The sequence below is a fragment of the Octopus sinensis genome, linkage group LG1, assembly GCF_006345805.1.
Source record: "Octopus sinensis linkage group LG1, ASM634580v1, whole genome shotgun sequence".
Lineage (NCBI taxonomy): Eukaryota > Metazoa > Mollusca > Cephalopoda > Octopoda > Octopodidae > Octopus > Octopus sinensis.
In genome coordinates, this window is record NC_042997.1 from 91135973 (window position 1) to 91154863 (window position 18891).

The window sequence follows — 18891 nt, forward strand, 5'->3', positions numbered from 1 at the left end:
AGTTTTGAATATCTGAAATCATCAGGGAAAAAGCTCAACAAAATTGACATAGGCTACCAGGCCTGGATTACTTTGTTATCAGCAAATGAATGACCAAACTTGTAAATTTAAAATTCTAAAGAATTTTTGTTTTTGCAAAAATAAGACAGGGAAAGCCCCCGGCCCATCAGGAGGCAGTGTTGGGTATAGCCTAGTCACCCGTATAGTTAACCAGGTGTTACATGAAGGAGTCATACCCAATGCTGGTGTAGCAGCACTATAGTTAACTGCTACAAAGGTAAAGGTGACATTTTAGATACAAATAATAGCGGTATCAAGTTGTTGGATCAGGTAATGAAGGTCATGGAGAGGGTCATAGCCCATGAGATGCAGTTTGGGTTCGTACCAGAGAAAAGCACCACTGATGATGCTATATTTCTGGTAAGACAGCTGTAGGAGAAATAGCTAGCCAAAGATAAACCTCTGTACCTCGCTTTCGTTGACAAGGAGAAAGCCTTTGAGAGGGACCCCTGATCCCTTATTTGATCAATGAGGAAACTAAGGATAGATGAATGGTTAGTGAGAGTTATGCAAGCCATGTACAGAGACACTGTCAGTAAGGTGAAGGTTGGCAAAGAGTACAGTGAAGAATTTGGGGTAGAGGTAGGGGTCCACCAATGTTCAGTCCTCAGCCCCCTCCTATTTATCATAGTCCTCCGGGCAATAACAGAGGAATTCAAGACAAGATGCCTCTAGGAGCTCCTCTATGCTGATGACCTTGCTCTAATTGCTGAGTCACTATCAGAACTAGAGAAGTTTCAGGTGTGGAAACAAGGATTAGAATCGAAGGGCTTTAGAGTCAACCTCGCTAAAACCAAAGTCCTAATAAGTAGGAAGGCAGGCAAACCACAAATCCCTACAGGTAAATGGCTCTGCTTGATCTGTAGAAAAGGCATAGATAGAAACTCTATAAGATGTACCCAGTGTAAGCTATGGAAACATAAGAGGTGCAGTAATATCAAAGAAGGCTAACTGGGAAGATAGTTTTTGTATGTGGCAGATGCTCAGGAGCAATAAACACTGAAAATGTGCAGAGAACAACTTCCGCCACAGGGAGAAAAACTAAAAGTAGTTGATAGCTTCCATTACCTAGGTGACCAGGTCAGTAGCAGGGGAGGGTGCATTGAAAGTGTAGCTGCTAGAATAAGAATAGCCTGGGAAAAGTTCAGAGAGCTCCTACCTCTGTTGGTCACAAAGGGCCTCTTGCTCAGAGTAAAACATAGACTGTATGATGCATGTGTACGAACAGCCATGCTACATGGCAGTGAAACATGGGCCATGACTGCTGAGGACATGCGTAAGCTCACAAGGAATGAATCGAGTGTGCATGTGTAATGTCAGTATGCATACTCAACAGAGTGTAAGTACCTTGAGACAAAAGTTGGACCTAAGAAGCATCAGATGTGGTATGCAAGAGAGACGACTGCGCTGGCATGGTCATGTGGTGAGAATGGATGAAGATAGCTGTGTGAAAAGGTGCTACGCCCTAGTGGTTGAGGGAACCTGTGGAAAAGGTAGACCCAAGAAGACCTGGAATGAGGTGGTGAAGCACGACCTTCAAACATTAGGCCTCACCGAGGCAATGACTAGTGACCAAGACCTTTGGAATTATGCAATGTGTGAGAAGACCCGGCAAGCCTATGCCAGGGGTGTAACCCGCCCACTTATGTGTACCTTTTCTTCAGTGGACACTAAACTCTGCTTGCGAAGACCTGTTGAGGCAAGTGAAATTGAAATCAAATCAGATTCGCAAATTCAATGACTGCCACCTGTGCCAGTGGAGCGCTAAGAGCACCATCCAAGCGTGATCGCTACCAGAGCAGCTAACTGGCTTCCCTGCCGGTGGTACCTAAAAAGCACCATTAAAACGTGATCGTTACCAGCGTTGTCTTACTGGCAGTTATGCTGGTGGCACGTGAAAAACATTTGAGTGAGGTTGTTGCCTGTGCCACTGGACTGGCCCTCGTACTGGTGGCATGTAAAAGCACCCACTACACTCTCGTTAGGAAGGGCAACCAGCTGTACAAACTCTGCCAGATCAGATTGGAGCCTGGTGCAGCCATCTAGTTCGCTAATCAAATCGCTCAACCCATGCCAGCATGGAAAGTCGACATTAAATGATGATGATGATGATGTCTACTTCACTGAAAATAAAGTGCCAAAATTTGGACAGATTGGTGATAGGGTTTGAAAACTGCCAAGATTGTCTCTTATTTGATAAAGTTATTTAATAAACTTAATATATACATATATATACACACACATATATATATATATATATATGTGTGTGTGTGTGTGTGTAGTGTATATATATATATATATATATATATGTGTGTGTGTGTGTGTGTATACATGTATATATATGTATGTATAAATAAATATATATATATGTACGTACATATATATATAATACATATATATATATGTACATACATATATATATATAGGGAGAGTTCACGAAAAAACAAAAGACGAAGACAGGTGGTGTATAAAACAAACAGATGTATTAGTATAATGCTCAGGAATTGAAAAAAGTCTTTTACGTTTCGAGCCTACACTCTTCTACAGAAAGGGACACAGAAAAGAAACAAGGAGAGAAAAAAAAATGTGTGTAGTGGCTACCGATCTATCAAGACCTCAAAACAACACTTACTGAAAGATAATATCCACCCTCACTTATAGACAAGGGAATTAAACGTGCCAAAAAATTAGACATAAAAACACTAAGAACAACAAAATATAACATTACACCTCATCTCAAAACATTACTATATATATCAACACACAACCCCAGAAACAGTGAGGCATTCAACACTATTGTGCAAAATCTTCCTTTACTAACTAGAGATCCCAAAATGAACGACATCCTGAAAACACACAAATTCATGAAATGCAAAAAGTAACACAAATCGCTAAAGAGACTACTAACAAATGCGAAGCTTTATAAAACAACCATGAAACCAACGGTTCAAGAATGTGGATGCCCAAACTGTGGAACCTGCACCACCTTACTTGAAGGCTCAGATTTCCTTTTCAAACAAGGACAGAGGTTCACAATTAAAACTAGTTTCACTTGTGCCTCTGAGAACCTAATTTATGTAATAACCTGCTCAGGTTGTGGACACAACTATATTGGACCGACAAGTATGACCTTGAGAAAGAGAACCACTCCACATAAAGAGCAAATCCATTTCCCGCAATACAGGCAGATAACATCAAACCAAATTACACAGCCTTCCCCTTCTACCAGTGCAAAGACACAATCTCTCCACAAGAACATTTAAATAAAGAAACTTTTTTCATTGAAAAATACAGAATACATCTTAATATGCATGCATAACCAACTTTTATCGTTTTACATATTTCAATCCACGATTACATCACTGTACATAAATCCCCTCACTAAACAAGTTTTCATAACCTTTTTTTTTGTCTGTACATTTATATTCCCATCTCCTTACCAAAAGCTGAACAGTTATCTCCCTTGCCCACAACAATAACAATAATAACGATAACCAATTACCTCAACTAATTTTTCTATGTGTGAAGTCATTCACTCGTAAATATCATCACACACAACATGGACAACATTTTTTCTTAAGAAAATACATATTTAATTAAGTAAACCATAATATCATGAATAGCGAAAGCAAAACCAGTCAATATATTAAATGTTATATTAAAACTATGTAAAGTGTGTGTATTTTCCTTTTTTAATTTCTGATATATATATATATATATATATACACACATAGACATATATCATCATCATTTAATGTCCGCTTTCCATGCTAGCAGGGGTTGGACAAATGACTGAGGGCTGGCGAACCAGATGGCTGCACCAGGCTTATATATATACACACACACACACACACTAGGAGAGACACCTGGCATTGTTTGTAATTGAAATGGCTTAGTTTGTATGTAATATATTACAGTTATGTTGAAACAGGTGATATGGGAAAGTGCAGCATTGACAACAAAACATTTGTGGAGTAAATGATGGGCTAATTCGACTAACCAACATGCTATGGATCTGTTTGGAGTATTTCAGGCCCTAACCTGTAGGGGGTTATGTGATTTTTGAACACACCGAGAAGCTCTCAGTGAATATACTATCTTTTGCAGCAGTTAACGCTGTGTTTAATATGACTCATCATCTGAAATGTTGACACCTCCTTCGGGTTTGTTGTCCTACATTGCTCATATATTTATATATATATCTGTGTATGTATATATATATGTGTATATATATTTTTATGTGTGTGTATATATATATATGTGTGTGTGCGTTTATATATATATATGTGTGTGTGTATATGTATATACATATAAACAGATGTGTGTATTTTTCTCTGGTTAAGAATTAACACAGAAAAAATAGATAAATCGTTACCTGGGTAGAAAAAAATCACACAAGAAAAAAGGTTGTAACCCCTTGTTTTTAAAGGTAGAAACTTCGGCTTTACGTGAAATATTTTGTATAATATATATAAATAAATAAACGGAGTTAAACACAGGTGTTATTCAAATTCTTTTACTAATGACATATTTCGAATATATATCACTGGTATTATTCCAAAGGAATAAAATGGTGTAAAACAATGTAATCTTCTTTCATCATTTTGTGTTAAAATATCTTATTGACGAGTTTCATTTCTTCATTTCTCTGAAGAGAAGATTACATTAAGATTATATACTTGCTCTGACGTGTAACCCCCACCAGGAATTATTTTCTTCAACTGCTCAAAATAATTAGCAGCAGCTTTTGTATCAGCACTGGCAGCTTCATTAGTCAATTTTAAGTTGTGCAAATTCAAGTGCTTCTTAACCCTTTCGTTACTATATTTCTGACCAAAATACACCCCTCATGAGTTTCAATTAAATTCTAAAATAATCATGAATCTAGGCTTGTTTCATTAAATAACTGTAACTTTTTTACTTATCAACATATTAATGTGATATTTGGAACATAATTAAAGAAAGGGTTCTTAATCAATTCTATTGCATAACTTTTGTCTCAAAGTGACTTTAATTACAGGTTAATCCAGGTAAATTGAGCAAAAGGTAAAAATATTAAAATTTTAAAATGAAGAAAAGGTAAAAATATTAAAATTTTGTTTAAACATCACCATAGAAAATGAATCATCAGCTAATATTCAAATGGGTATGCAACAAAATTTTGATAAAGAAGAATTGTGCACATCACTATATCATCAGTTGAATTTAATGCACAACAGGTGTACCATAAAGGTGGAATAAACTGAAATATTGGAATCCACTGTAAGTTTGACCGAACTAAAGAAATCGGTCAAAAAATAATATACGGCCCTGGTTATGGTATGGAAGTGATAAATTCCAGACCACATCGTTCCCTAGACCATGCTGACTAATATTATTTTCCCTGTATAAAAACTAAATCCACACAGTACCCAGTATTTGTTTCACAAATTTTCCGAAATTTGAACCTCCATTTTGTGTTTGTTTACATTCTGCGTAAGTTTGTTTCCGCATTGATCGCTTCAAACAATAACTTCCAGACCACATCATACCCTAAGCCATGCTGACTAACATTAGTTTCCCTGTATAAAAACTAAATCCACAACAGTACCCAGTATTTGTTTCACAAATTTTCCAATTCGGAATCAATGCTTGATAACATGAAACTCCTATCTATTTTCAAAGTTGAAGAAAAATCGATGCTGAAAAAAATCTCCCAAAATTCAGGGAATTAAAATTACACGTCAATCTTTGTACAAAACTGTAGATGAACTGTTTACGAAGCATAATCACGTGTTTTCAAGAATGTACTAAAGAGATTTGCTCTGATATTCTCATTTAAATATGAATAGGTAAATTCGGGCGGGTTTGGTCACATTAACCAAAATTTTTTTCGAGCAGCTTTGGGCGGTTTGGTAACAAAAGGGTTAAACCTTTCAAACCAGTTTTTTCTAGCCAGAAAATAATTTTCATTAGAAGTTTCACCATCCTATTTCTGAAAATCATCATACAAACTTTTGGATTTTTTAAATCACCATTGTGCTTATTGGCATGTGTCAAATCTGATACTTGATCTATACACTAAAGGACCAATCCATTTTAAGTACTACACTAAATCTATGAAAAGTGTCTGAACATTAATAGAGTAACCTCTTGAATATTTGATTTAATTTTCTCTCTATTGTCCTAAATTCTTTCAACTATGTAAAGATTACAAGATTTCTCATTTGGCAATGTGGCTGATTTTTCTTTCTCCTGCATCAAAATTTTTAAAACATCAAGTTTAATATCTAGTGTAATCTTTTCTCAGACGTTTAGAACTGTAGGAAAATCCAATCAACAATTAGCCACAATTAATATGTAATAAAAAAAAAATAGCACCTGGATAGTAGTTTTGTGAGAGTAAAAAATTGCTATCTTATTCCTATGGCTGTAAGAATGGAAATGAGAGGATGAAAAGGGAAAGAGTGAGGTGGGAGGAAGTCTGTATGATTATAATTAGTGGAAGAGTTACCAGGTTCATGAGCATTTTTCACTCTGCACCCATTTCATACTCTGTTATAGTGACAAAAAACCTATGTAGTTATGGATATTGTTATCCTCACTGATACTATTGTCACTGCTGTAGTGTCAGTGGTGTTGTTTGTATTGGTTTTCATGTTGGCGATGGTGGTGGCCCTAGACATATTGTTCTTGTTAATGGTATTATTGTTGTTTCAAGTCAATTCTCATTGACCTAAGATCAGACATTTCATTCAACATTTAAAATACACAAAGGTAATGCATTTTTTTTTTAGATTGTGTTATCTTGTTTATACTATTGTTGCTGTTGTTGGTCATTTAATGAGTTAGTGGATTAAAAATGGTGGTGGGTTGTATTGGTTTTGGTGGTGATACTGGTTGTGTTGGTATTGATGATAAACAGTGGTAATGATGTCATTACAAGAAAATACAAAAACAAATACTCATAGTGAAAAATTCTGTCACACTCTGAGAGTGTTTATAATGATACATACACAAAACATTTTCACACACCTACATACATTTATGTGTGATTTGTATGTGTGTATGTAGATATGCATGTATGTATTGTGATAATAGTTTTTCAAATTACTAATAACTTTTATCTCAGCTAAAACACCAAGAAGCAATCTTTTGGCTAGGAGAAAAGCATACTTTTAAAATTCTTAGAATTTATGAGTTTTCATGTGAGAAATTACAGATCACATCCTGAAATTAATAGTCATACTTTACAATTTACGTAAGCAATAAATCCTGTAATCTGAGGTAGCTGTAACAAGGGTGATGTGTATGTGTGGTGCATGTGTGAGTGTACGTATAATACATATATGTGTGTGTGTGTCTATATGAGTTAGAGGTTAAACAACCATCTAAGGGATAATAAATATCCTATATACCACTGGATGTATACCTATATATTTATATCCAAATGCTTACTGTTGTAAGGCAACAAGCACAACTGAATAATAGGTATGAGTGGAGGTAAACTAAAGTTTACCCAGAGTTTATAAGGCAAAGAAGAAAATGGAGAAGATAATTAGTTGACAAACATCAGCTACAAAAAAATCAACTGAATCTATTTATTAATTACAATCATATACATAAAGAAATAAATAAACAAACAGATAAATAAGAATAAATGGGTGATTAAAATTTTCCTCTTACAGCTGTTTCTATTTTGGTGGTCCAGCATCCCTCATTAATTAGAAAAATAATGTAGTCTCACAACCTCTAGATATTATCTTGGAATTTACTTCTTTACCATTTCTTACTATTTTTATTATTTTTTATTTTACTTCTTTACATTTTACTTCTTAACATTACAGACTCTCTGATGAAGCTTTGGGGCTCAATTATTGTTCAACCTTTGTGCAATCTCAGTATAATATTGGTATGATGTGTCAACTATGGCATGCTGGCCCCACAAAGTAGAAACAACTGTAAGAGGAAAATTTTATTCACCCATTTATTCTTATTTATTTCTTTATCCATATGATTGTAATTAATAAATAGATGTTTGTCAACTAATTATCTTCCCCCATTTTCTTCTTTGCCTTATATATATATATATATATATATATATATATATATATATATATATAAACGGCAGTTTGTCTGTGCGTGTTTCTGTGTGTCTGTTTTCTTGTACCCTCACCCTGACCACGGCTTTCAACCGATTCTGATGAAACTTGACACACACATAGCCCAATGTCATAATTCAAAACTAACGCAGCGAACATTTTGAAAAGTTCCCCCAGTCCTGAAAAAAATCGATAAATTCGACATGGGGTCGAGAATCAGAAACACAAACCGCAAACTATCTAGGGGACGCAAATCCACCTTTTTTAACTAAAAAAAAATTTACCATAATTTTTTTCCATCTTTTTGCTATTTTTTGGCTATAACTTTCTAAAAATGCTTTATAGTTATTTCCCTTACAAACCTGAGCAACGCCGGGCGATACTGCTAGTATATATATATATATTATATATATATATATATATAAACGGCAGTTTGTCTGTGCGTGTTTCTGTGTGTCTGTTTTCTTGTACCCTCACCCTGACCACGGCTTTCAACCGATTCTGATGAAACTTGACACACACATAGCCCAATGTCATAATTCAAAACTAACGCAGCGAACATTTTGAAAAGTTCCCCCAGTTCTGAAAAAAATCGATAAATTCGACATGGGGTCGAGAATCAGAAACACAAACCGCAAACTATCTAGGGGACGCAAATCCACCTTTTTTAACTAAAAAAAAATTTACCATAATTTTTTTCCATCTTTTTGCTATTTTTTGGCTATAACTTTCTAAAAATGCTTTATAGTTATTTCCCTTACAAACCTGAGCAACGCCGGGCGATACTGCTAGTATATATATATATATATATATATATTCTTTTATTTGTTTCAGTCACCTGACTGCAGCTATGCTGGAGCACTGCCTTTAGTCGAATAAATCGACTCCAGGACTTATTCTTTGTAAGCATAGTACTTATCTTATTGGTCTCTTTTGCTGAAACGCTAAGTTACAGGGACATAAACACACCAACATCAGTTGTCAAGCGATGGGTGGCAGAACAAACACACACACATATATATATATACGACGAGCTTCTTCCAGTTTCCACCTACCAAATCCACTCACAAGGCTTTGGTTGGCCCAAGGTGCCACGCAATGTGACTGAAACAGGAACAATGTGGTTGGTAAGCAAAGAATTTACCACACAGGCACTCTTGCGCCTATAGCTTACCACACAGCCACTCCTGCACCTATATATATATAAAACTAATTAATGAATGAGAAAAGAACAAGAGTTACATAATCACCTTCATTAGTTTATAGCTGTTTCTTCTCTAAGAAGCAATACACTCTGAACTGCATGCTTGTGTAACGACTTATAGTTTCCTCGGAGCATTGAGGACAATGATTTTTAAAGCACAAACAATTGTAAGCTGACGGAAATGACTATATAATTCTTGTTCTTTTGTTATTCATTAATTGATGTTATGCTCTGTACTTTCCTGACTTTTACTGTAAAGCATAAGTTTATTGAGTTCTAACAACTAGCTATTAGTATAGCTATGCCAAAGAGAAATTGCGTGTGTACATACAAACACCACGAAAGAGAGAGGGGAGATTAAGGATTCCCTTTTAGTGTACTTAAGTGCCCCTCACCTGCAGTAACTAAAAACTTTGGTAAATTTTAGGAAGTACCCAAAATTTAACGAAACTTTTGGTGAACGTTATAATAAATCCTCGCTTATATCGCATTTTATTAGTTATGTTAGAAATGTTCCTAGTTGAACTACTTGCTGTTATGTTGTGAATTACTTGCCTCAGAACATGTTGATCAGAAATGTTGACTTAAGTGCATTTATAATGATTTCTAAATGAAATAATAGACGAGAGGTGCTTAATATTCGTCTCTGTATTTTCCTGTAGTATATTTATTTTTGCCCGAAGTAATCATACACTTTTGTTGTGACAACCTGAACAAAAGAAAAGATATTCTATATGCTCCTCTGTATTGTGACAGTATTCGTTTATATTTAAACCTAATGAGTAGAATATAATTAAAGGCATTTCATCTAAGACTATAAATTTCGTTTATTATTTTTTCAAGACGTAGTGTGTGATAATGGGAAAATCTGACTGATGTTTCTAGTATGTCAAGCGATTATGTAGAGGATTTCTCGTCGACTCATTACAGTATTCGATTATTGTAAAAGCGGAACTCTAAATAGGTACAGAGCTGAAGTACTATTAGATATATGAAATACATAGATGAGTTATTTGATCTTTATAATACAATTGTAATAATATATAATAACTCACAGAAAATCTGTTTTCTTTATGATAGCTTGTGATTTGAAATTTTGCGTCACATGTAACATTGTGCATTCAATTGGATCTTACAGAACCAGACTTGTACACAAACTAAAAGTTATTAAATGGAATTCCTAGGTTGATGTCATAGGTTCATGTGATATTGGAACCAACACGATGTCAGGTACACGAAGATATACACGCAGAACAGAAATGTACTTTTGGTTAACTTCTATTTTTAAGAACGTGAACTGTTTTAACCCCACAAACTGATAGTCCCTCGATAGAAGTTTCAAGAAATTTAATCGCTCTTATTTTGTTTTGAAAGAAAAAAACTTTAAATCAAGTTTGTTGATGACGTAGTGAGCTATAATAAAATAATTATATCAATTAGAATTATATTTGTTATTACTGGATTTACCTAATCACTGTTAAGATACATCTTCAAAACAATTCAAATATAAGGTACTGTGATTAAGTGCTTTCTTATAAAGGAATGAAACAAGAATTTTCCAAAACAGGAAGTAGGAAATTACGATCTTTGTTTTATGTATCTAAATGATCATTGAATTTTATTTCAATGTGCAAACTCCGAGTTTCCAGATGAAAAGGTAATACAGATCAACAATTGTGTTATTATATAGATATAACACTCACACAAACATATCTCATCTAACACATCGCACATGCATATTAAAAGGTGAGCTTTGAGTTTAACACTTCGCTTACACTATTATCGAACAAACTGAAGGATTGATTTGGTTAATTCAAGACTAAATTGTAATCCCAAGAGTCCAGAAATTGTCAATAGCAAATAATAACTACACGGCGTTCCCCTCCCCCTGCTTTTCCAGCTGACGAAAGTCTGTGGGGTTATATATACCTATAGAAGGAACTAGATACATATAGGTATATACTTATATATATAACCATCTGGATGGATATTTTAAAAACAAAACAAGTGATTAACACACTGAATTACTTAAAAAGCACATAATAAGATTTGGCTAAAACGTAAACATATGAACAAAGGTAACAACACACTTTCAATAAATTGCTATTCTACAACTTAAAAAAACAAGTAAATTAGGAAAACTGTAAACCCCTGATAAAAAATACTCACAACAGCTATTGTAGTGAGGACACATGCAGTTGTATAAGCCCTAGTTATAGGGGGCATCTGCATGTATTCTTGCTGAAAAGTTTGTGCTGCCATTGCTGAGTGCCACGTGTTAATGCGCATGCGTGCCTCCAACGCCTGGCAAGTTCTCATTGCCAGATCGGCCGTTTCTGAGAAGCTCGATTTTTCTATTTCCAATTGTTTCTCAAATAGAGAAACTCTTCTTTACTCTTTCAGTGTGTGTTGATTTGCTATATTGTATCTTTATTCACTTTTCCCTCTAATAAAAAATATAATTGCGTGACTATTAAACTGAGTACATATATAGCTGTATGGCTTACAAGTTCGTTTCACAACGACGTTGTTTAGGTTTCGATCTCATTGCGAAACACCTTTGGCAAGTGTCTTTTACTTTTCTTCCAGTTCATTAATATCTTGTGAGTGGAACTTGGTAGACAGGAAACTCATCATAATGTGTAACTGATAACACTTATTAGGTTTGATATAGAAAAAAAAATTTTTTAACCTATGAAGTTGGGCTTTTTTACATGTATCTACTACCAGATACAGTGTAGGGGTACACATCGTATCTTGGTCCGGAAATTCCATCAGATTTCAGAAAAGTTTTAGATATATTGAAGACAAGCATTTACATTTTAGAAAGGGGACTAAAAATGTCTTTGTTCACTAATAAAATTCTTCTCAGATGTCCTGACAACTTGTATGTATTTAGTTTGTATAACCTCCTCTGAAAAGTGGGTGATATTACTCTGAACAAGGTTTTACAATGATTAATTTTGCCTTTGATTTGTTGATCAACCACAGGGTAATGTGTAGATAATGCACTTGTGAATTCAGTAGTTGCATATGTGTAGGAATTTAGCTGTAGAAGTTGTGAAGAGAATTTCAATTTTCAGGAAGAAAAAAAAATCAAATGTAATGCTTAGGAAATGTAGTAGGAGAGTTACTAGAGATGTTAAAGGGACATAGGGCAGAGGATAAAAAATTCTTCTAAAAAATCCCAGAAAGCTAGATTTATTTATTTACTATTTATTCTGAACAGTATTGAATAGGATATGAGATCAAATTTTCTGCAGCTATTTCATCTAGCTGTAAAAATTGAGCTATTTTATGGTAATAAACTAGCATCATTTTATGGGAGGAAAGTATCTCTTTTCCATTAAGCACAATGAAAATCAAAAAGAATATTTGTCCTATGGATTTCTATGATTTGTGACAATCATTTTCATCATTTCGCATCTACTTTCCATACAAATATGAGTTGTATGGGTTATGACTGTCTCAATCAGTTCTTATTCACAGTTACTGCTCTCCTAGATGTATCAGGAAATCATGCCTTGCTTGTACAATTGTAAAAACTAACATTTCCTTTTTCTGAGCTGAGATTCAAAACCGAATCTAAGGACTCTCACTTGCCTGATGCACCACTGGCCAAACAGGCACGAAAGAAATTTCTTTGTCCTGTTAAAAAGTGATTGATGGTTTTCACTTCGGCCTACAACCTGAGCCATGACATTTAAGATTCAAGTGGATAGGAGGCGACCTACATAGGTAGAAATTACTCCTGTGGTATGTCTGTCCTTCTAGCTATTATGACCATTATAAATACAGTCAGACATACAACAGAGGCAGACAGCCAGCAAGTAACTTGTGCCAGTTAAGTAGCCAACAGAGAACCACATATTCAGCAAGAACACCCTAGCACAGTAGCAGATGCGGAGCATAAACAGACACCACTGAATGACCAATGCACACACAGATACAAAACATGCCCGGTTCTACCTCATCCCATTGACACAGTATTTCCCCTGTTTATTTTCTTCTTCACCAACTCGAAGCAAGTTGGTAATGTCATGTAGTGAATTTTTTGGTATATACAACAAGGAAATGGAAATGTTTAAATAAATTATTTAAACCACAATCTGATGCTTTCCCATTGTTTTACTTTGATGTCATCCACATGCCTCTCTCATCTGCCACCTCAACATCTTTTGCTACACCTTTCCCACTTCACATTTCTCTTTTGGCTTGGTTTCTATGGCTGGATGCTCTTCTGATTATCAACAATTTTATAGAATATGCTGGATGTATTTTATCATGGCATCAAGACTAGGGAGGTTTTCTAAAACAATGTAGAGTTGAGAAAGGATTCTCTCAACTCTACATTGTATTAGCATGTTTACCAACCACTTTACAGAGTGTTGTGAGTTTATTTTAACATGGTACCAACATTTTAGCAAGGTTTTGTTATATCATCATCAGAAATGGTGAGGATAGGAAGTACTGGGTACTACCAACATTATTAACACCAACAACATAACACAGAGCAAATGGAGAGGGGAGAGCATAGTAGGATGTAGATTTGACTTGGACATATTGGGTAAGAAACTTAAATGAGTATGCATATACATATACATATACATACATACACAGACATATACATATAGACCATTGATTTGCTACACAAACATGGGTGTCAAATCTTTTCCAGTACTATGTGATACAGTCCTTAATCATCTTATTTGGAAGATGCAACATTTTATGGTTAGTTTTCTTCACTTTGTCCTTCTCCCACTTCCACAAGTTCCATTCACTTTAAGCACTTGGCACTTTTTCTTTTATACAGCTGTCATTCTCTATACCTATCACATGTGTACTTTTCTCTCTCACACCTTACATCTGATTCTGCATATATCCAATTTTACTCTCAGCTCATTTGTACTCTGAAATTCATGTATTACACAACTAGCAGATCATACATGCTTCATTTTCTTCCTAGTTTTCACAAGTCTTCAGCATTCTGAGTCCATATCTCACAACTATGCGGCATTGCAGTTTGTACACAAGCATCATACAATCTGCTTGTCACTCTCAGACCAAAATCCTTTGCTGCCAGCAGAAATAATCACTTCCTGAACTTGCTCTTCAACTAATTAGGTCTCTGTAGTAACAGAAGTTAAATTAACTACTACAGGGAGCTTTCAGGGAATATGATATACTCTATTTTCCATGTGTTCATTGTGCTTATTGTTTCTGTGCATTACTACATAAAAAGATTGTCTTCCTTATTAGATTGCCTGTGGTTCAACTATACTTCTTATATACCCATAGTTTATGATGAGTGCTCTACATGGAATATTTACCTATTCTTTTTCTGTATATCAAGCAAGGCCATTTCCCTAATGGGAGCAGTATTTCATCTACCTACTTCTTTCCTACTTCAGTCTTTGCTAAGTTTGCTTCAGGATCTTGCAGCACCAAATTTTTCTTTCATGTTTGAAATTTTTTCTCTAATTTTACTACAGACTTGGCTGTACGAATGAAGTCATTAACAAATAGGGAACAGATAATCTGAAGCTCATCTACTATAGCATGGAGGGCTATGATAATTGAAAGAGAATGAGAACTGAGTGCTTATGGGCCCCTGCCTGTTTGCTAAATTTATTGCTGTATTCATTGCTGATTGTATCTTTGTACATGCCTTGTATAGTCTTCACAATACCTCTGTTTTAGCAACCACCAGATGACAGAGGGAGACTTCCTGTCACAAGTCTTCTCCAGGTCAACAAATGCTAGGTATAGTAATTCACTCCTGATTAAATCCTGTAGTTCTCCCACTGGGAGGATCACACCTGTAAAACTTCTTCCTGGCACAAAACTGAAATGCATCTCATTACTAATTCTCATCCTAATCAATTTTTCAACAACTCTTTCTATAACTTACATAATATGTCCAACAATTTAATACTCCGGTATTTTTTTATTTTCTGTAGTGAATCTCAGTTGCTCTTGTAATGGTTGAAACAATGATGCTGCGACATCACTTATTAAGTGTAACATCTTCATGTACTACCTGACTATTCAGGTGACTATCCTGAACCCTATTCAGCCAGGCATTTTAAGCATGTCAACAGTAATTCTTGAGAGAGAAAAGTTGCCTTCCTTGCCCTCATATCCTTTTAACTATTTACTGTTTTCAATGTGAATGGTTGATTCCTCTAATGCAGTGGTTCTCAACTGAGGTCCATATGGCCCCAGAAGGTTCATATAAAATTTTTGAGAGTCCATGCAACAAAATAGTAAATTGAAGATCCGCAATAGAATTTTAAGGGTCCCTGAAAAATTTTACTTTAGGTGTATGTATTGCAAGAAACAGCTAGGTTTCTTTCTCTAACATTTTACATAGCTCTACCTACATAAGTTAATGTGTAAAAAAACAGAATAGGAATTTTGAAAGAAGTTTCTAAAAAACGAGTTTTTAAATATTGAATGGCTATGGGGGTCCACCAGAATAAAATAGTAATCAATGGGGTCCATAGATAAAAAATGGCTAAGAACCCCTGCTCTAATTGGTGTATCTTGTGAAATCCTCTTTTTCTCATTCATTCTCTTCATTCAACAGCTTCTTGTAGTGGCTCTTCCATGCATTTTTCTTTTGAATTTCAGTAAGAACATTTGTGCCATTATCATTCCGTACACACTTCTCCCTCATGATGTTCTGATTCTTTATAATTCACTACTTTAAAACCTGGACACCTCATGCCTCTGATCCTCTTGCCATAGAAAGAACATTGGTAAATCTCTTACTTTCTGTGTCTCTCTGCTTTGAACATCTGATATTTTAGTTTCTCTTGGCATATAGGTGTAGCTATGTGGTAAGAAGTTGCTCCCTAACCATATGGTTCCAGGTTCAGTCCCACTGTATGGCACCTTGGGTCTTTTAGCTTTGGGTCAACCAAAGACTTGTTAGTAGATTTGGTAGATGAAAACTGAAAGAAACCCATCATATATGTACATATCTATGTGTGTGTGTGTGTTTGTGTATTTATTTGTCTCCCACAACCACTTGACAACCAGTATTGGTGTGCTTATGTCCCTGCAACTTAGTGGTCTGGTAAAAGAGAATGATAGAATTAGTACCAGGCTTAAAAAATAAGTTCTGAGGGTTTGAATTAGTCTATTAAAATGTTTTAAAGCAGTGGACCAGCATGGCCACAGTCCAATGACTGAAAGAAGTAAAAGATAAAAGATATATATATATATATAGTGCTAAATAAAGCTTACAGTACACTGTCTTCCCTATCAATTATTTAAAATATACTAAATGTGCACTGAGTAATTCCTTACGTAGATCCTGCAACTAAAGTGCAGTACTGTGGATGATGCCTGGTAGCCATATTTGATGAACGTGCTCTCAAGGCACACAACTAGGGACATACTCAAAACAAAGTTTGGATACTACATTTTAAAGTCTCCTATTTAAACTTTAAACATAACCTTGTAGGCTCGGGATTAAAATGGCATAGTTTGTATATATATTACAGTTATGTTGAAAAAAGTGATATGGGAAAGTGAAGCATTGACGACAAAACATTTGTGGAGTAAATGATGGGCTAATTTGATTAAGTGACATGTCATGTGTCTGTCCGGAGGAATCTAGGCCCTAACCTGTCATGGAAAATTGGGGTTGTGGAGTAAGTGATTTTTTAATGCACTGAAAAGCTGTGGATATACTCTCCTTTGCTGTGGTTGGCGCTGCATCTAGCATGACCCATCATATGGCTGACGGTCAAATAAAGGTAGGTATAATGGCGATATTATATGTATGTGGGTATGTTCCACAAATGGCCAACAATGGGATACAGCAATGGGGAAGTGAACTGCTGAAATGTTGCAGAAAGCAAAGGGTTGACATTGGATTGCTGGTGTGGCTGTAGAATAAAAACCAAAACTGAGCCATATACACACTCACAGACACATTCATATACAAAATGTGACAACACTCACATACATAGCTTTTCACCTCATTGTTTTTTGAGTCATCAGATATGTATGTGTAGATGTGTTTTAATCCAAATGAAAATACAAATTATCACACATACATATACATACTCTCACATACAGTGAGAGTGTATGTATAGTAAGAGACACACACACAGGCATACATTCATACTTGTCAGTCATCACATAAGTACATGTATGTGTTTAATAATGTACATAATCACAGATACATACACACTCATACACATACTCACAGACACATACACATATACAAAATGTAATGTTATAGTCATTGTAGTATAAAATGTACTTTACTACCTATTGAACATGCAAACCCACACAGACACATACACACTCATATAAAATGTCTTGTACCATAGTAAGATTAACAAAAACTTTACTTCGTATGTTTTTGGATTTATCATAACCTGCCCGTCAAGGCAAGGTATTGTAATGCAACAGTAAATAAATACTTTCTTAAAACTTCATGCATTATTCATTTTTCACATCCTACAGTATGCAATTATAATAACAAATTTTTATCGTTACAACTGCTGACTCTGACATTTCATATTTGTGTACCTAATCAATCTTACCTGTTACAATTGGTAACTATACCAAAATAAAATCCTTACCGTTACAACTGGTGACCCTGTAGAAAAAGAATCGCTGCCTTCTGGAACACCAGACTTCATTGTCACTGAAGTGGCTAACTGATTGAGTCGTCACCATGTGACTGGACTCGTTGTGTCATCACCGACTGATTTTTGCTGGGGGTGTTGTTGCTTTTATAACTATCCAGAAGGATAGATATATTATTGAGAACAATAGATTTAGTTGGTGGTCTTGTTAGCTCTCTTCTAGCTTTTGGTGAAGTAGAAGAGGCTAGAAAGGCTCACGTGATGAAGACGTTATTTCAGCCTAGCTAAAGGCATCTGAAAAATGTAAAACTGCTGTCAGAGAAAAAAAACCATTGTTTCACTATGGGAAAAGTTCTGTTGCAGTGTTAATTTAAATTTGGTTATGGTGGATCAAATCCACTTCATGCATGCAAGATCCACTACATACATATTTTAATGGAATATGAATTCTTAGCATTTGGTTCTATGGAAAAGAAATTTGAAAGTGTGACAATATTTTATCAGCAATTCATAATTATCATTATTGTTCAAACTCATATCAATTCCAATCCAAAAAAACCTAATGTCAAAGGGATATCAACCATAACAATCCCATCTTATGTTCAGATATAGTATTTCTATAATTAATATCATCTAATATGTCTTTCTTCCTTTATGATAGTAGGGTATTATTTGAGGAAGGTTTGGCTGCTTTTTCTAGAGTTTAATATTAAAGTGAATGATAAGTTCCAAGAATGATACTGCTCAGTAGGGCCAAATCAGCTAAAAGTAAGCTATCTCCAAAATACAAGGAGCCATTCTTTTCCGAAGCACTGGTTTGAGAACATATCTTATCTTGAGTACTAACTATATGCACTGCTTCAGTTGTCTACTATTTGTGGGGTAAAGGTAACAATAACATCAACATAGCATGGAAATCAGTTGCAATAGATAAATG

At 35.1% G+C, this 18891-nt stretch overlaps 1 protein-coding gene across 2 annotated transcripts in view; it reads right to left on the minus strand.

The window, feature by feature from the left end:
- LOC115210239 (derlin-2) overlaps positions 1–18236 on the minus strand; it is a 31875-nt gene extending 13639 nt beyond the window's left edge. The window contains exon 1 of one of the 2 annotated variants that reach the window (XM_036502907.1): positions 17949–18236. In XM_036502907.1, the coding sequence (XP_036358800.1) occupies positions 17949–18008 (60 nt within the window). In that variant the 5' untranslated portion in view covers positions 18009–18236. Of the gene's footprint in view, positions 1–11514; positions 11665–17948 lie in introns of those variants that run through there. The other variant, XM_029778717.2, reaches the window with a different exon arrangement.
- Positions 18237–18891: the final 655 nt, after the last annotated feature.